The sequence below is a fragment of the Oncorhynchus mykiss genome, chromosome 8 (assembly GCF_057628025.1).
Source record: "Oncorhynchus mykiss isolate SJ-2025 chromosome 8, ASM5762802v1, whole genome shotgun sequence".
Lineage (NCBI taxonomy): Eukaryota > Metazoa > Chordata > Actinopteri > Salmoniformes > Salmonidae > Oncorhynchus > Oncorhynchus mykiss.
In genome coordinates this window covers 14177863-14198196 of record NC_143029.1, presented here as the reverse complement: position 1 = coordinate 14198196, position 20334 = coordinate 14177863, and the positions used below count along the sequence as shown (strand labels likewise).

Genomic DNA, 20334 nt, shown 5'->3' with positions numbered 1-20334 from the left:
GACCACCTATGTCAATTAGCTATCTAGCATGCTCTGGACACCTGTGTGTAATCGTAACTCGGTAAGAGTAAAGGCAGTGTAGTTTAATCGGCTGGGGGCACCTATTGTAACGGATCTGTGCAAAACTGATACGGAAACAGTGTATTTTTTATTTGAAGCATTCTTTCTCTCTGATGAAAGATGAGGGGCCATATGTTTTCAAAAACCGTATCGCTAGCGATGATTATTGACATTTCTAAATGTTAAAACACAGCGTCGGGTTTGTAATTCAAATGATGCTGTCATGTACTGTCATGTTGTGTCTTGTCTCTGTCCTTTCCCTTCACCCTGTCTCCCTCTGCTGGTCGTTGTTAGGTTACCTTTCCACCCCCTCTTTCCCCCAGCTGTGCCTTGTCTCCTCCTAACCACCTCGTCACCCCTTTTCCCACCTGTTCCCTTTTTCCCTCTGATTAGTCCCCTATATCTCTCTCTGTTTTTGTTCCTGTCCTTGTCGGATTCTTGTTTGTTGTGTTTCATGCCTGAACCAGACTGTCGTCATGTTTGCTGTAACCTTGTCTTGTCCTGTCGGAATCTGCCGGTCCGTCTGAGCCTACCTATGTTTGGTAATTAAAGAAGCTCTGTTTAAGTTAATTCGCTTTTGGGTCCTCATTCACGCACCGTAACAGAAGAATCCGACCAAGAATGGACCCAGCGACTTCGGATCCTCTCCACTCAGCCGTCGGGATCCAGGGAGCGATGCTAGGCAGACACGAGCAGGAAGTGTCTGCTGCTCGACATGCCGTTGAGACCCTGGCCACCCAAGTCTCCAACCTCACAGAACAGGTTCACCATCTCCGCCTCGATCCACCGGCCACTTCCAGGGCTTTCGAATCTCCGGAGCCCAGAATCAATAACCCGCCGTGTTACTCTGGGGAGCCCACTGAATGCCGCTCGTTCCTCACCCAGTGTGATATTGTGTTTTCTCTCCAGCCCAACACTTACTCCAGGAGCACTGCTCGTGTCGCCTACGTCATATCTCTCCTTATTGGACGGGCTCGTGAGTGGGGCACGGCAATCTCGGAGGCAAGGGCTGAGTGTACTAACCAGTATCAGGACTTTAAGGAGGAGATGATACGGGTTTTTGATCGATCTGTTTTTGGGGAGGAGGCTTCCAGGGCCCTGTCTTCCCTATGTCAAGGCAATCGATCCATAACAGACTACTCTATTGAGTTTCGCACTCTTGCTGTCTCCAGTGGCTGGAACGAGCCGGCCTTGCTCGCTCGTCTTCTGGAGGGTCTCCGCGCAGAGGTAAAGGATGAGATTCTCTCCCGGGAGGTTCCTTCCAGCGTGGATTCCTTGATTGAACTCGCTATTCGCATTGAGCGACGGGTTGATCTTCGTCACCGAGCTCGTGGAAAGGAGCTCGCGCTCTCCGTCGCCCCCCTCTCCGCATCACTACCATCTTCCTCTGCCGGCTCGGGTGCTGAGCCCATGCAGCTGGGAGGTATCCGCATCTCGACTAAGGAGAGGGAACGGAGAATCACCAACCGCCTCTGTCTCTATTGCGGTTCCGCTGGTCATTTTGTCACTTCATGTCCAGTAAAAGGCCAGAGCTCGTCAGTAAGCGGAGGGCTACTGGTGAGCGCTACTACTCCTGTCTCTCCTTCAAGATCCTGCACTACCTTGTCGGTCCATCTACGCTGGACCGGTTCGTCAGCTTCCTGCAGTGCCTTAATAGACTCTGGGGCGGAGGGCTGTTTTATGGACGAGACCTGGGCTCGGGAACATGACATTCCTCTCAGACAGTTAAAGGAGCCCACGGCCTTGTTCGCCCTGGATGGTAGTCCTCTCCCCAGGATTCAGCGTGAGACGCTACCTTTAACCCTCACTGTTTCTGGTAATCATAGTGAAACCATTTCTTTTTTAATTTTTCGTTCACCTTTTACACCTGTTGTTTTGGGCCATCCCTGGCTAGTTTGTCATAATCCTTCCATTAATTGGTCTAGTAATTCTATCCTCTCCTGGAACGTCTCTTGTCATGTGAAATGTTTAATGTCTGCTATCCCTCCTGTTTCCTCTGTCTCTTCTTCACAGGAGGAGCCTGGTGATTTGACAGGGGTGCCGGAGGAATATCACGATCTGCGCACGGTGTTCAGTCGGTCCAGGGCCACCTCTCTTCCTCCACACCGGTCGTATGATTGTAGTATTGATCTCCTTCCGGGAACCACCCCCCCCCCGGGGTAGACTATACTCTCTGTCGGCTCCCGAACGTAAGGCTCTCAAAGATTATTTGTCTGTAGCTCTTGACGCCGGTACCATAGTCCCCTCCTCCTCTCCCGCCGGAGCGGGGTTTTTTTTTGTCAAGAAGAAGGACGGGTCTCTGCGCCCCTGCATAGATTATCGAGGGCTGAATGACATAACAGTGAAGAATCGTTATCCGCTTCCTCTTATGTCTTCAGCCTTCGAGATCCTGCAGGGAGCCAGGTTTTTCACTAAGTTGGACCTTCGTAACGCTTACCATCTCGTGCGCATCAGGGAGGGGGACGAGTGGAAGACGGCGTTTAACACTCCGTTAGGGCACTTTGAATACCGGGTTCTTCCTTTCGGCCTCGCTAACGCTCCAGCTGTCTTTCAGGCAATGATGTCCTGAGAGACATGCTGAACATCTTTGTTTTCGTTTACCTTGACGATATCCTGATTTTTTCACCGTCACTCCAGATTCATGTTCAGCACGTTCGACGTGTCCTCCAGCGCCTTTTAGAGAATTGTCTTTTTGTGAAGGCTGAGAAGTGCACTTTTCATGCCTCCTCCGTCACATTTCTCGGTTCTGTTATTTCCGCTGAAGGCATTAAGATGGATCCCGCTAAGGTCCAAGCTGTCATTGATTGGCCCGTCCCTAAGTCACGCGTCGAGCTGCAGCGCTTTCTCGGCTTCGCGAACTTCTATCGTCGTTTCATCCGTAATTTCGGTCAGGTGGCAGCTCCTCTCACAGCCCTTACTTCTGTCAAGACGTGCTTTAAGTGGTCCGTTTCCGCCCAGGGAGCTTTTGATCTCCTCAAGAATCGTTTTACAACCGCTCCTATCCTTGTTACACCTGACGTCTCTAGACAGTTCGTTGTCGAGGTTGACGCGTCAGAGGTGGGCGTGGGAGCCATTCTTTCTCAGCGCTCCCTCTCTGACGACAAGGTCCACCCATGCGCGTATTTTTCTCATCGCCTGTCGCCGTCGGAACGTAACTATGATGTGGGTAACCGCGAATTGCTCGCCATCCGGTTAGCCCTAGGCGAATGGCGACAGTGGTTGGAGGGGGCGACCGTTCCTTTTGTCGTTTGGACTGACCATAGGAACCTTGAGTACATCCGTTCTGCCAAACGACTTAATGCGCGTCAGGCGCGTTGGGCGCTGTTTTTCGCTCGTTTCGAGTTCGTGATTTCTTATCGTCCGGGCTCTAAGAACACCAAGCCTGATGCTTTGTCTCGTCTCTTCAGTTCTTCAGTAGCCTCCACTGACCCCGAGGGGATTCTCCCTGAGGGGCGTGTTGTCGGGTTGACTGTCTGGGGAATTGAGAGGCAGGTAAAACAAGCGCTCACTCACACTCCGTCGCCGCGCGCTTGTCCTAGGAACCTTCTTTTCGTTCCCGTTCCTACTCGTCTGGCCGTTCTTCAGTGGGCTCACTCTGCCAAGTTAGCCGGCCACCCTGGCGTTCGGGGTACGCTTGCTTCCATTCGCCAGCGTTTTTGGTGGCCCACCCGGGAGCATGACACGCGTCGTTTCGTGGCTGCTTGTTCGGTCTGCGCGCAGACTAAGTCCGGTAACTCTCCTCCTGCCGGCCGTCTCAGGCCGCTTCCTATTCCTTCTCGACCGTGGTCTCACATCGCCTTAGATTTTGTCACCGGACTGCCTTCGTCAGCGGGGAAGACTGTTATTCTTACGGTTGTCGATAGGTTCTCTAAGGCGGCTCATTTCATTCCCCTTGCTAAGCTTCCTTCTGCTAAAGAGACGGCACAAATCATCATCGAGAATGTTTTCAGAATTCATGGCCTTCCGTCAGACGTCGTTTCGGACAGAGGTCCGCAATTCACGTCTCAATTTTGGAGGGAGTTTTGCCGTTTGATTGGGGCTTCCGTCAGTCTCTCTTCCGGCTTTCACCCCCAGTCTAACGGTCAAGCAGAACGGGCCAATCAGACTATTGGTCGCATCTTACGCAGTCTTTCTTTTCGTAACCCTGCGTCTTGGTCAGAACAGCTCCCCTGGGCAGAATACGCCCACAACTCGCTTCCTTCGTCTGCGACCGGGCTATCTCCTTTTCAGAGTAGCCTCGGGTACCAGCCTCCGCTGTTCTCATCTCAGTTCGCCGAGTCCAGCGTCCCCTCCGCTCAGGCTTTTGTCCAACGTTGCGAGCGCACCTGGAAGAGGGTCAGGTCTGCACTTTGCCGTTATAGGTCGCAGACTGTGAGGGCTGCTAATAAGCGTAGAACTAAGAGTCCTAGATATTGTCGCGGTCAGAGAGTTTGGCTCTCCACTCAGAACCTTCCCCTTAAGACGGCTTCTCGCAAGTTGACCCCGCGGTTCATTGGTCCGTTCCGTATTTCTCGGGTCATTAATCCTGTCGCAGTTCGACTTCTTCTTCCGCGATACCTTCGTCGCGTCCACCCGGTCTTCCATGTCTCCTGCATCAAGCCCGTCCTTCGCGCCCCCGCTCGTCTTCCCCCCCCCCCCCCCCCCATCCTTGTCGAGGGCGCACCCATCTACAGGGTCCGTAGAATTTTGGACATGCGTCCTCGGGGCCGTGGTCACCAGTACCTCGTAGATTGGGAGGGGTACGGTCCTGAGGAGAGGAGTTGGGTTCCCTCTCGGGACGTGCTGGACCGTGCACTGATCGAGGATTTCCTCCGTTGCCGCCAGGTTTCCTCCTCGAGTGCGCCAGGAGGCGCTCGGTGAGTGGGGGGGTACTGTCATGTACTGTCATGTTGTGTCTTGTCTCTGTCCTTTCCCTTCACCCTGTCTCCCTCTGCTGGTCGTTGTTAGGTTACCTTTCCACCCCCTCTTTCCCCCAGCTGTGCCTTGTCTCCTCCTAACCACCTCGTCACCCCTTTTCCCACCTGTTCCCTTTTTCCCTCTGATTAGTCCCCTATATCTCTCTCTGTTTTTGTTCCTGTCCTTGTCGGATTCTTGTTTGTTGTGTTTCATGCCTGAACCAGACTGTCGTCATGTTTGCTGTAACCTTGTCTTGTCCTGTCGGAATCTGCCGGTCCGTCTGAGCCTACCTATGTTTGGTAATTAAAGAAGCTCTGTTTAAGTTAATTCGCTTTTGGGTCCTCATTCACGCACCGTAACAGATGCAGTCGTGGGACACTAAAATTTGTATGATACGTTATGTTTGGCATGGTTACATAAGACAGATTACTTAAGACAAAAAGAAAAGGAGGGTGGTTGGTCAGGGTGGATGGATAGGTGTCTAACAACCCAAAGGTTGCGTGTTCAAATCAGCTTTTTTTCAACTGCTTTTTAACTACTTTGCAATTACAATTACTTGCAAGAGGGATTTCTTATAAGCTTCCGGGTTAGAGTCCCACTCCTTGAAAGCGGCAGCTCTAGCCTTTAACTCGAATGCGAATGTTGCCTGTAATCCATGGCTTCTAGTTGGGGTATGTACGGTCACCGTAGGGATGACGTCATCGATGCACTTATTGATGAAGCCAATGACTGATGTGGTGTACTCCTCAATGCCATCGGAGGAATCCCGGAACATATTCCAGTCTGTGCTAGCAAAACAGTCCTGTAGCTTAGCATCTGCTTCATCTGACCACTTTTTTTCTTGTCACTGGTGCTTCCTGCTTTTATTTTTGCTTGTAAGCGGGAATCAGGAGGATCGAATTATGGTCAGATTTGCCAAATGGAGGGCGGGGGAGATCTTTGCCTGCGTCTCTGTTTGTGGAGTGAAGGTGGTCCAGAGTGTTTTTCCCCCTGGTTGCACATTTACGTGAATGACATACTACTTTCCCGGGAACAGACCCAGATCCCCATCATTTGCATGAAGGGAAGGCAGAGAAAAAGGGGAAGACAGATTTAAGTTTCCCTGCAATAAAGAACCTGGCCACCTCTAGACGAGCATTTTCCTGTTTTCTTATGGCAGAATACAGCTCATTGAGTGTGGTCTTAGTGCCAGCTTCAGTCTGTGGTGGTATGAAGAAACTCTCTTGGTAGATAGTGTGGTCTACAGCTTATCATAAGATACTCTACCTCAGGGAAGCAAAACCGCATGACTTCCTTAGTTATCGTGCACCAGCTGTTATTTACAAAAATGCATAGTCCGCCGCCCCTTGTCTTACCAGATGCCGCTGTTATATCCTGCCAGTACAGCGTATAATCAGCCAGCTGTATGTTGATAATGTTGTCATTCAGCCATGACTCCGTGAAGCATAAGATATAGTTTTGAATGTCCCATGGTTGTTTAATCTTCTGTGTAGTTCATCGATTTTATTTTCCAAAGATTGCACATTTGCTAGCAGAATGGAAGGCAGTGGGGGTTTTATTCGATCGCCTACAAATTCTCAGAAGGCAGCCCGTCCTCCGACCCCTTTTTCTCTGCCTTCTCTTCCTGCAAATTATGGGGATCTGGGTCTGTTCCCTGGAAAGTAGTATGTCATTCACGTCGGGCTCGATGGACTCATTAAAGGAAAAAAAGGATTCTGCCAGTTAGTGGTGAGTAATCGCAGTTCTGATGTCCAGAAATCTTTTTGGTCATAAGAGACGGTAGCAGCAACATTATGTAGAAAATAAGTAAAAAAATGAGTTACAAACAACGCAAAGAAACAAACAAACACAATCGTTTAGGGACATATAAAACATCAGCCTTCTTCTCTGGCACCATTTTAAACTAATGTTGTTGTCAATTAGATTTACTCCAATTAGGGGAAGAAGAAAATAATAAAGGAAGATATATACAGTGCCTTCGGAAAGTATTCAGACCCATTGACTTTTTTAAAATTATGTTACAGCCTTATTCTAAAACTGATTAAATTGCTTTTTTCCCCTCATTATTCTACACACAATAACCCATAATGACAAAGCAAGAACAGGTTTTTAGAAATGTTAGCTAATTTATTTAAAATACAACACCAAATACCTTAATTACATAAGTATTCCAGACCGTTGGCTATGAGGTGCAAAATTGAGCTCAGGTGCATGCTGTTTCCATTGATAATCCTTGAGATGTTTCTACAACTTGATTGTAGTCCACCTGTGGTAAATTAAATTGATTGGACATGATTTGGAAAGGCACACACCTGTCTATATAAGGTTTCACAGTTGACAGGGCATGTCAGAGCAAAAAACAAGCCATGAGGGTCAAAGGAATTGTCGTGGAGCTCCGTATTGAGGCACAGATCTGGGGAAAAGTACCAAAAAATGTCTGCTGCATTGAAGGTCCCCAAGGACACATTGGCCTCCATCATTCTTAACAGGAAGAAGTTTGGAAACACCAAGACTTCCTAGAGCTGAACGCCCGGCTAAACTGAACAATCGGGGGAGGGCATTGGTCAGGGTGGTGACCAAGAACCCAATGGTCACTCTGACAGAGCTCTAGAGTTCCACTCCACCAATCAGGCCTTTAGGGTAGAGTGGCCAGACGGAAGCCACTCCTCAGTAAAAGGCAAAAGGCACCTAAAATTCTCAGACCATGAGAAACAAGATTCTCTGGTCTGATGAAACCAAGATTGAACTCTTTAGCCTGAATGCCATGCGTCATGTCTGGAGGAAACCTGGCACCATCCTTACGGTGAAGCATGGTGGTGGTAGCATCATGCAGTGGGGATGTTTTTCAGCAGTGAGGACTGGGAGACTAGTCAGGATCGAGGAAACGATGAATGGAGCAAAGTACAGAGAGATTCTTGATGAAAACCAGCTCCAAAGTGCTCAGGAACTCAGACTGGGCCAAAGGTTCAGGACAGGACAATGACCCTAAGCACACAGCTGAGACAATGCAGGAGTGGCTTCGGGACAAGTCTTTGAAGGACCTTGAGTGACCCAACCAACCACTTAAACCCGATCGAACATCCCTGGAGAGACCTAAAAATAGCTGTGCAGCAACGCTCCCCATCCAACCTGACAGAGCTTGAGAGGATCTGCAGAGAAGAATGGGAGAAACTCCCCAAATACAGGTGTGTCAAGCTAGTAGCATCATAGCCAAGAAGACTCGATGCTGTAAATCACTGCCTAAGGTGCTTCAACAAATTACTGAGTAAAGGGTCTGAATACTTATTTAAATGTATATTTACGTTTTTTATTTTCAATAAATTAGCAAACATTTTTTTTATTTATGTTTTTGCTTTGTCATTATGGGGTATTGTCTGTAGATTGATGACGAGAAAAAATATATTTCATCAACTTTAGAATAAGGCTGTAACGTAATAAAATGTGGAAAAAGTCGGGGTCTGAATACTTTCCGTAGGCACTGTGTGGGATTGGAAATGATACAGACAGTCACATTGATAGAAGTCACAATCGATTTGCAATATTAAAGATGTTCCACCCCCTAAATTTATTTTTAAAATATATTATAATAATAGTAGCCTACTTGTTAATAAAATGTCTGACCTTTACATATTAGTTAGCCTACAGGTACACTTTGAAATTATATGAAATAGTGTTGATTCTTTGAAGTTAAATGTTTAAACTTGTTTTAATTATAACTTAACTATTATTCGAGACTAACTAATGTCGATTAATCACAGATCACAATCCTGCAATATAGAAGGGAATCTGTCTCTGCGTTGTATTTTCAAATGAACATGACTTTTCTGTTCAGTCATAAGCTCTCCAGTTAGTTTTATTTGATTGTCACAATTTCTGGCCTATGGCTGCCAATGCAGCCATAGGCCTACAGCAGTGGTTCCCAACTCCAGTCCTTGAGTACTTCCAACAGCACACATTTTTGTTGTAGCCCTGTACAAACATATCTGTTTCAACACGAAGGGCCTGATGATTAGTTGACAAGTTGAATCGGGTGTGTATGTCCGGGGCTACAATAAACTGTACTGTTGGGGGTACTCGAGGACCGGAGTTGGAAACCACTGCCCTGCAGTATGATGGCATTAGCCTTACGGAACATTTGCAATGCACCCCTTGACATTGTGCATCTGAAGCAGAGAATAGCTTAACTCACACATTGTCTACATATTTTTCAGCTATATGTTCTCAATTTAAAAATGATACCGGTGGACAATGTACAGTATATGAGGCTCACCATTATACTGTATTTTGTATATGCCTTGTGCTTACATGAAATTGTTTTGTCAAATCCAACCCTTGTAATCTAAGTGGTAAAATGTCTGGAAGTAGGAGATGATGGGGTCCTTATCTTAAAACATACAGTGCCTTGCGAAAGTATTCGGCCCCCTTGAACTTTGCGACCTTTTGCCACATTTCAGGCTTCAAACATAAATATATAAAACTGTATTTTTTTGTGAAGAATCAACAACAAGTGGGACACAATCATGAAGTGGAACGACATTTATTGGATATTTCAAACTTTTTTAACAAATCAAAAACTGAAAAATTGGGCGTGCAAAATTATTCAGCCCCTTTACTTTCAGTGCAGCAAACTCTATCCAGAAGTTCAGTGAGGATCTCTGAATGATCCAATGTTGACCTAAATGACTAATGATGATAAATACAATCCACCTGTGTGTAATCAAGTCTCCGTATAAATGCACCTGCACTGTGATAGTCTCAGAGGTCCGTTAAAAGCGCAGAGAACATCATGAAGAACAAGGAACACACCAGGCAGGTCCGAGATACTGTTGTGAAGAAGTTTAAAGCCTGATTTGGATACAAAAATATTTCCCAAGCTTTAAACATCCCAAGGAGCACTGTGCAAGCGATAATATTGAAATGGAAGGAGTATCAGACCACTGCAAATCTACCAAGACCTGGCCGTCCCTCTAAACTTTCAGCTCATACAAGGAGAAGACTGATCAGAGATGCAGCCAAGAGGCCCATGATCACTCTGGATGAACTGCAGAGATCTACAGCTGAGGTGGGAGACTCTGTCCATAGGACAACAATCAGTCATATATTGCACAAATGTGGCCTTTATGGAAGAGTGGCAAGAAGAAAGCCATTTCATAAAGATATCCATAAAAAGTGTCGTTTAAAGTTTGCCACAAGCCACCTGGGAGACACACCAAACATGTGGAAGAAGGTGCTCTGGTCAGATGAAACCAAAATTGAACTTTTTGGCAACAATGCAAAACGTTATGTTTGGCGTAAAAGCAACACAGCCCATCACCCTGAACACACCATCCCCACTGTCAAACATGGTGGTGGCAGCATCATGGTTTGGGCCTGCTTTTCTTCAGCAGGGACAGGGAAGATGGTTAAAATTGATGGGAAGATGGATGGAGCCAAATACAGGACCATTCTGGAAGAAAACCTGATGGAGTCTGCAAAAGACCTGAGACTGGGACGGAGATTTGTCTTCCAACAAGACAATGATCCAAAACATAAAGCAAAATCTACAATGGAATGGTTCAAAAATAAACATATCCAGGTGTTAGAATGGCCAAGTCAAAGTCCAGACCTGAATCCAATCGAGAATCTGTGGAAAGAACTGAAAACTGCTGTTCACAAATGCTCTCCATCCAACCTCACTGAGCTCGAGTTGTTTTGCAAGGAGGAATGGGAAAAATGTTCAGTCTCTCGATGTGCAAAACTGATAGAGACATACCCCAAGCGACTTATAGCTGTAATCGCAGCAAAAGGTGGCGCTACAAAGTATTAACTTAAGGGGGCTGAATAATTTTGCACGCCCAATTTTTCAGTTTTTGTTAAAAAAGTTTGAAATATCCAATAAATGTTGTTCCACTTCATGATTGTGTCCCACTTGTTGTTGATTCTTCACAAAAAAATACAGTTTTATATCTTTATGTTTGAAGCCTGAAATGTGTCAAAAGGTCGCAAAGTTCAAGGGGGCCGAATACTTTCGCAAGGCACTGTACACACTACAACCACCAAGTGCAATGCCAGATGCTTTTCTCCCAGAAGGTTTGAGTGGCACTTGGAGGTGCTACTGTGATAATGAAGATGGTTTGCCTAAGACTAACACAACAGGTACATTGTCTATTCTAAATGTGTTTAAATTGTAAAATAAAGAAAATAGTTGGGCTATAAGAAATACTTTTTTATTCAATGGGGCAAAGCAGAGATGACAAAATAATGTTAATTTCACACATACGACAATATAGCCTATTATTAAAGTACAGTATGTTTACAATATCATGAACAATAGTATTTTACATGTTCCAAATTACATTTTATATTTTCATACGGTTTAAGGGAGCACTTTAGTCATGAAGACAAGGCGAAGGTGCTCTCTACTCAAATGGCACAACAGAATCATTCATATGACAACCATCTTGCATAACTGAGTGATGTCTCCTTTCATATCTGGAAAAGGACAAAGTAGAAACTGATGCTGCTGCAGCATTGTTGATCTTCACAGTGGGAATCCAGTCAACATGGGTGTCTTGATAAAGGTGGGAATCCAGTCAACATGGGTGTCTTGATAAAGGTGGGAATCCAGTCAACATGGGTGTCTTGATAAAGGTGGGAAGCCAGTCAACATGGGTGTCTTGATAAAGGTGGGAATCCAGTCAACATGGGTGTCTTGATAAAGGTGGGAATCCAGTCAACATGGGTGTCTTGATAAAGGTGGGAATCCAGTCAACATGGGTGTCTTGATAAAGGTGGGAATCCAGTCAACATGGGTGTCTTGATAAAGGTAGGAATCCAGTCAACATGGGTGTCTTGATAAAGGTGGGAATCCAGTCAACATGGGTGTCTTGATAAAGGTGGGAATCCAGTCAACATGGGTGTCTTGATAAAGGTAGGAATCCAGTCAACATGGGTGTCTTGATAAAGGTGGGAATCCAGTCAACATGGGTGTCTTGATAAAGGTGGGAATCCAGTCAACATGGGTGTCTTGATAAAGGTGGGAATCCAGTCACCATGGGTGTCTTGATAAAGGTGGGAATCCAGTCAACATGGGTGTCTTGATAAAGGTGGGAATCCAGTCAACATGGGTGTCTTGATAAAGGTGGGAATCCAGTCAACATGGGTGTCTTGATAAAGGTGGGAATCCAGTCGACATGGGTGTCTTGATAAAGGTGGGAATCCAGTCAACATGGGTGTCTTGATAAAGGTGGGAATCCAGTCAACATGGGTGTCTTGATAAAGGTGGGAATCCAGTCAACATGGGTGTCTTGATAAAGGTGGGAATCCAGTCAACATGGGTGTCTTGATAAAGGTGGGAATCCAGTCAACATGGGTGTCTTGATAAAGGTGGGAATCCAGTCACCATGGGTGTCTTGATAAAGGTGGGAATCCAGTCAACATGGGTGTCTTGATAAAGGTGGGAATCCAGTCACCATGGGTGTCTTGATAAAGGTGGGAATCCAGTCAACATGGGTGTCTTGATAAAGGTGGGAATCCAGTCAACATGGGTGTCTTGATAAAGGTGGGAATCCAGTCAACATGGGTGTCTTGATAAAGGTGGGAATCCAGTCGACATGGGTGTCTTGATAAAGGTGGGAATCCAGTCAACATGGGTGTCTTGATAAAGGTGGGAATCCAGTCAACATGGGTGTCTTGATAAAGGTGGGAATCCAGTCAACATGGGTGTCTTGATAAAGGTGGGAATCCAGTCAACATGGGTGTCTTGATAAAGGTGGGAATCCAGTCAACATGGGTGTCTTGATAAAGGTGGGAATCCAGTCAACATGGGTGTCTTGATAAAGGTGGGAATCCAGTCAACATGGGTGTCTTGATAAAGGTGGGAATCCAGTCAACATGGGTGTCTTGATAAAGGTGGGAATCCAGTCAACATGGGTGTCTTGATAAAGGTGGGAATCAAGTCAACATGGGTGTCTTGATAAAGGTGGGAATCCAGTGAACATGGGTGCCTTGATAAAGGTGGGAATCCAGTCAACATGGGTGTCTTGATAAAGGTGGGAATCCAGTCAACATGGGTGTCTTGATAAAGGTAGGAATCCAGTCAACATGGGTGTCTTGATAAAGGTGGGAATCCAGTCAACATGGGTGTCTTGATAAAGGTGGGAATCCAGTCAACATGGGTGTCTTGATAAAGGTGGGAATCCAGTCAACATGGGTGTCTTCATAAAGGTGGGAATCCAGTCAACATGGGTGTCTTGATAAAGGTGGGAATCCAGTGAACATGGGTGCCTTGATAAAGGTGGGAATCCAGTCAACATGGGTGTCTTGATAAAGGTGGGAATCCAGTCAACATGGGTGTCTTGATAAAGGTAGGAATCCAGTCAACATGGGTGTCTTGATAAAGGTGGGAATCCAGTCAACATGGGTTTCTTGATAAAGGTGGGAATCCAGTCAACATGGGTGTCTTGATAAAGGTGGGAAGCCAGTCAACATGGGTGTCTTGATAAAGGTGGGAATCCAGTCAACATGGGTGTCTTGATAAAGGTGGGAATCCAGTCAACATGGGTGTCTTGATAAAGGTGGGAATCCAGTCAACATGGGTGTCTTGATAAAGGTAGGAATCCAGTCAACATGGGTGTCTTCATAAAGGTGGGAATCCAGTCAACATGGGTGTCTTGATAAAGGTGGGAATCCAGTCAACATGGGTGTCTTGATAAAGGTGGGAATCCAGTCAACATGGGTGTCTTGATAAAGGTGGGAATCCAGTCAACATGGGTGTCTTGATAAAGGTGGGAATCCAGTCAACATGGGTGTCTTGATAAAGGTGGGAATCCAGTCAACATGGGTGTCTTGATAAAGGTAGGAATCCAGTCAACATGGGTGTCTTGATAAAGGTAGGAATCCAGTCAACATGGGTGTCTTGATAAAGGTGGGAAGCCAGTCAACATGGGTGTCTTGATAAAGGTGGGAATCCAGTCAACATGGGTGTCTTGATAAAGGTGGGAATCCAGTCAACATGGTTGTCTTTATAAAGGTGGGAATCCAGTCAACATGGGTGTCTTGATAAAGGTGGGAATCCAGTCAACATGGGTGTCTTGATAAAGGTGGGAATCCAGTCAACATGGGTGTCTTGATAAAGGTGGGAATCCAGTCAACATGGGTGTCTTGATAAAGGTGGGAATCGAGTCACCATGGGTGTCTTGATAAAGGTGGGAATCCAGTCAACATGGGTGTCTTGATAAAGGTGGGAATCCAGTCAACATGGGTGTCTTGATAAAGGTGGGAATCCAGTCAACATGGGTGTCTTGATAAAGGTGGGAATCCAGTCAACATGGGTGTCTTGATAAAGGTGGGAAGCCAGTCAACATGGGTGTCTTGATAAAGGTGGGAATCCAGTCAACATGGGTGTCTTGATAAAGGTGGGAATCCAGTCAACATGGGTGTCTTGATAAAGGTGGGAATCCAGTCAACATGGGTGTCTTGATAAAGGTGGGAATCCAGTCAACATGGGTGTCTTGATAAAGGTGGGAATCCAGTCAACATGGGTGTCTTGATAAAGGTGGGAATCCAGTCAACATGGGTGTCTTGATAAAGGTGGGAATCCAGTCAACATGGGTGTCTTGATAAAGGTGGGAATCCAGTCAACATGGGTGTCTTGATAAAGGTGGGAATCCAGTCAACATGGGTGTCTTGATAAAGGTGGGAATCCAGTCAACATGGGTGTCTTGATAAAGGTGGGAATCCAGTCAACATGGGTGTCTTGATAAAGGTGGGAATCCAGTCAACATGGGTGTCTTGATAAAGGTGGGAATCCAGTCAACATGGGTGTCTTGATAAAGGTGGGAATCCAGTCAACATGGGTGTCTTGATAAAAATCCGCTGGTGAACCTACAATAGTACATCAACAAATGAAACGCACCCCTGCTGTTACAATGTCACTTCTTCAGGTCACCTATACCATCAGGCCACTTAAGTGTTTGGTTGTGTTAAATTCATTCAGGTGTTTTAGTCATATAAAGATTACATCTATCTATAGTCAACACTGCAGGTTGTCCTATCCCATTGAGGCCTTTGTCCTATGACCATACATTTTCCCTCCTCTTATGAATAAATTATCATTGGGTTATTATATGAATATATGGTAACCACTGAAGTTTTTTGGACAATAATGTCCTCCAGGCTATATGGGCATCATATTGTAGAATTTGTGTCTCCCCTTTTCATGGTCATGGCTGAAATGGATCCATCTTTTGTCAAATTAACGTAATATTTGACATTTCATAGCAGATTAGGAAAATGTATGCTGCAGGTTAGGAGGATTAGCGTAGCAGGTTAGGATAATTAGGATAAGGTTAAGAAAAGGGTTAGCTAAAATCCCCCAAAATTACTTTTGACGTTCATTTGACAAAAGCTGGATCCCTTTTAGCCAGGACCCCTTTTCGGCCTATATTACATGGCTGCATTCAAGACAAGGTCGTTTTTATTGACCTGTTGTCAGTGTCAGTAGAGTAGGCCTAGGCTCCGATCGTATAAAAAAAAATATATATATGCTAATGTCTCCAGTCATATAAAGTGTAGTAGTAGCATAAAATGTTTATCAAAGGTCATATTTTTCCCGTGCAAAGGAAAGAAACATCTCTGATATAGCCTATAAGCCTATGCCACTACACTCTTATTAATAGCCTAAATTATTACTATCCAATCTACTCATCACATTAGGAATAGTAGGCTTACATTAGTCTGTAAATGCGATGATAGAGGCATGCAATCCTTTGTTATAAAGCAAAGTTTTTATGGTGAAAATAATTTCTTCAAAACATGTAACTCACGCAACACATGCTAATAGCTAGACTTTAAGCAATCTAGCTGGCAAATTTTGGCAAACGTACTGTAGTGTTGTAAACAGCTGATTAGCATAACAGCTAAACTAAACTCAAAATCGATCAGACTTGCCTTACCTGTGATGACAGCTGTCTGGGTTCAGGTCTTGACAGGCATAAAGGTTTCTTCGCTTTTCTGAGAGTTCTTGAGTCTTATCTCATTGGTATCACCAATGGTGTTTCATAATTGCGGGGAATCTGTAATCATATTTGTGACTCACCACCTGGATTCGCTCTTATGTAGCAAAATGCCTTTTTTTTTTGTTGCATCGGATAAAAGTAGACTCAGAGCTACAAAATGGTACACTACACTTTTGAGGAACACTGAGAAAGTAATTCTGCTTTGAAAGTTGATAAACTTTTGAGAAAATGGCCTTTGAATGTTATGCTATCTAGTAAAGAGCTCTTCTTTGTCAACACCCATTCAGCATCATTCACACCCTTTTAAGCTTTAGCCCCATCCATCTCGCACACTTAATACTTTGGCCAATGATTTGTTTACCTCTAGATAACGTGGAAACAGCCTAACCAGCTCTGCTGGCAACAATTTCATTGCACTTTTTTGCTGACTTTTATTTTGCCGATGTTTACTGACACCGGCCATATTCAACGGGTGTTGTACACTTTAGCTTAAGACATGTAGCTAGCTAGCTAGCTAGGTAAACAATGAACCTAGCTAGGTAAACAACGTGTAAGATCACACACGTCACGTAATGTTAGCTAACGAGCCAGCCAGCTAATGTTAGCTAGTTAAACAACAATGAACATAGTGCCAAATCATGTCATGACTACCCTTCATGAATCTGCTGGGAGCTAACCAACCAGGTTAAATGTTAACTAGCAAAGCAAACGGTTCTGGGATACGAATAATAACGTCATACTCTTAACGTTGGCTAGGAAGCCAGCCAGCTAACGTTAGCTAGCTAGCTAACAGTATATTTCAGTTTGAAATGAAACCACTTTCTGTCAAAATTATAAAATGTGTAATATCTGAAAACGTAGCTAGCTAACGCTAGACTCCCTCATCATCATGCATGATGGATGCGTCTCCCTGTCATGGATGTCATGCTACAGTTGCCCTTGGTTTGAAGATGTAATCCGGAGACAGGTGTTTACTTCATCTCTTTAGCTATCATACTCTAATTCCACTGATTTCCAAACTCGATCCTCCAGAATGTGGAGAGCAACACTTATGCAGCTCCACTACACATTTTTTTTTTTAAAGCCGTGTTAGACAGGATTACCAACACAGACTGACCAGCTCAAATAGACAGAAGCCCTCTATATGGCAGACCAATGCGAACTCCTCTCTCGGCATGTCCAGCCCACTCATTATCTCAGCCAATCATGGCTAGTGGGAAGGTTGCTTCCTTTATCTGTGGCTTAAACAACAAGGCTCGTCGTTTAACAATTTGATTCGCATTTACAGATGACATACAAATTTGTTATTAAGGCATATGAAAGTTCACATTTTCCAGAAGGCATTTCTGCCAAAAAAACGCATTTAGATTTTTAGATTTTTATTTAAAAGGTTAAAATGGCTCTCCTGTGAAGTCGTGACTTGCGACATATGCCTAGATTCCTGAAACGGGTCACATTTTTTCCCATGTTTCCTGCCTTATTAGGATAGCCAAATACTCCACAGATAATCACTGTGGGGAAAATCAACTAGTTTTAGGCACTGTTATCATGCAGTTTGGAGTAGCCACTTGGCTGTTGTTGTCCTGCAGAATTAATGCGGTGGTCTTCCAACATGGCCGCCACTAGGCATCGTACATCAACTGCAAGCCTTCTGTTGTACTTTTGGTAAATTCATAACATGTTATACTAATTATAATTTGTAACATATCATACAAAAGGAATGATGACATCCACAAATTAATACATACCATACTAACCGTAACATATGATACTAAATGGGGTGTCCCGCATTTATGTACAGAATAATACAAAATAATCTGAGACCAGGTTGCAATGCCACCAATAGAGTACCATAGTTTGAGTCGTAATACTGATAAAACCTAGTGGTCAAACAGAGAAATGGTTCCAATAATTTTTCCACCATTCATTTTTCCCATAGGGGATTTTTAGGACTGTGTAGGCTTACCCTGGCATTTTGATAACTGTGTAAATCTCTCTAAGACAAGGTGACTTTTATCAATATATTCACCTGTAAATGAAATGCTAATTAGCTGCTAATGTGGCTATCATAAAGAACTACAAATGATGATCTGGACAAAACTGCCGAATCGAGGCAAAGGTAAGAATTTCTGGATAACTATCTAATGTTAGCTAAATGTAGTAATGAATAAATTGTGTAAGTTTTAAAATGACACAATACCTGTTAGCAAAGGTGTCAGCTAGAGATGATATGCAGGAACTTGCAGGGATTTGTAGTTTGGCATGATGTCGATTTAAAAAAAAATGTTTTAATGCTAATTAGCATTTCAATGATTTTGATGCTACTTAGCATTTTGGAATCGGACAGTAAATAGAGCTGAATGTATTGATAAAGCTCACCTTGTCCGAGAGAGATTTACATGGTTATCAAAATGTCACGCCAGGGTAAGACTAAATTAAACACAGCCCTTATGTTAAGGGTTTCTAAAATTCCTTATGGGGAAAATGAATGGTGGAAAAACTACTGAAACCATTTTCCTGCATGACCGCAAGGTTTTCTGGGTATTATGACAACTCCAATGTGGGGCTCTATAGTTTTTGAGAGTTAGAGAATATGTAGCACCTGAATGACACTTTACTTACCACATCACTCTTCTTTCTTTGGGGCTTCTTCAAAGTGATGTGAAAGTAACTAAAGGGCACCAAAACGATGTGAGTCAAGTGACATCTTTACTTTCACACAATATTGGTCTAAATCTATAGGCTTTTTTTTCTTCATTTGACCATAACAAAAGTGATAATTTATTAACATTAGGCTATTGCATAGAGAAAGGAAAATATGTTTAACCGTGTGGAATATATGGCATTAAAAATGCTTACTTTATTTTTTTGAAGCGCTCTGTCCCACCAGCAACATATATCTCTCCATGCTGCAAAGTCTCCAAACTCTGAATCCGGTGTCCCTCCCTAGGTGTGTAAACATTCCGCACAGCTCCGAATGGTGCCTCCACTCCTCCAGTAACGGTGTTCAGAAAGCTATCGAAAGATGACACTTGGCGTGGATTGATCACAAACCTCCTTCCGGGGAAAAACGCATCACCGTTCCTGTAGACCACCACGGTTTTGATAGGTGAGGGGTGAGAGCGAGATGTCGCTCTACCTGGGATTGCAGACATGGTTCTATATTCTCAGCAGGTTACAAACTAGCAGACAGGCAGCACAGATGGCGGAACTCCTTTCAGCCTGTCACAGAGGTCAAGTGTCAGAAGAAGTTGAATTAGCCAGTGGTTAGGTAATACCCTGGGGTATCTAGAATCAAGGCTACAGTGTTCAACCGACTGTGCAGCAGCATCTTATCAGGTATTCATGGAGTTTATCTTGGGACAGATAGGTTTGCAGAAAGCTCTTTTGTTTGTGACACACAGAAGGTGATTGATACAGTGTATTGTCATGGAAACTAATCAGGTAACGGAGGCTAAGTGTTTATGATGTCATAATCAACCAAGGGGCATGGAATTTTTTTATTTGGAATTTGCTCATCTGTTATCTGAATGTTACTAGTGCATACATATACATTAAATCCTACCAGCGACAATTATAATCTATGGTCTTCAAATTAAGCCTAGGGCCTATTACTTGATCCTCTCAATTCAATATAACACATGACATATCAAATTCCACTCTTTTTCATCAACTAGGCCTAGTAGATTAATCTTTCTTTTCCAAGCATCACGTTCTGTGTCTTGGCTGCTTAGTAGAGAAGGTGGAGGTTGGATGACCTCAGAGTCTCATTCATCTAATAACTTCATCTGGGGTAATGACCAGACTCGTGTGACTTACAGGTCCGGAGAGCACCAGCGAATCACCCGAACCCCTAGAAGTGCATGTGATGGGCCTAAAACTAGAACTGAAAGGAAATACATACAATTGATGTGTTATAGTTTGTTATAGAGAGACAATATGAAAGAGGGAGAGTGAAAGAGACAGAGAGAGAAGACAGATCGAAAGACTAAGATTGGCTGATATACCTTTACTGTATATCATCATTGGTTTTAATAGTCGTTTTAGTCCTGAGGCAGAATATACTGGTGCATGGAGGGTAAAATGTCCGACTTGTCGGACAAACTTGGCAGACATTTCACTTCATAGAAACTTGGCTGCAATTCATTAGAGAGAGAATAATTGTCAAGCACAACACCTCTCGAATAAGACAGATATCTATCTATCTTCCTTACATTTGCCAAGACCTGATTTATTCATTATACAGTACATACACATTGAATATTGTTTAATTAACTAATAAGCTTTTAAACACACAATTGCATTTCTCTCCATCTGTCTGGAATATGGATATTTAAATACACAATTCATTAAGATGTTGACTTTATAATAATATACTTTC

The 20334-nt window shown here is 44.1% G+C and overlaps 1 protein-coding gene across 1 annotated transcript in view; it reads right to left on the bottom strand.

Annotated features, from left to right (window-relative positions):
- Positions 1-19362, bottom strand: part of LOC110529187 (doublecortin domain-containing protein 2C) — a 54510-nt gene extending 35148 nt beyond the window's left edge. The window contains exons 1-2 of the mRNA XM_090181961.1: positions 18813-19362; positions 18576-18624 (exon numbers count right to left, since the gene is read on the bottom strand). Of these exons, the coding sequence (XP_090038087.1) occupies positions 18576-18624; positions 18813-19108 (345 nt within the window). The 5' untranslated portion in view covers positions 19109-19362. The remainder of the gene's footprint in view (positions 1-18575; positions 18625-18812) is intronic.
- Positions 19363-20334: the final 972 nt, after the last annotated feature.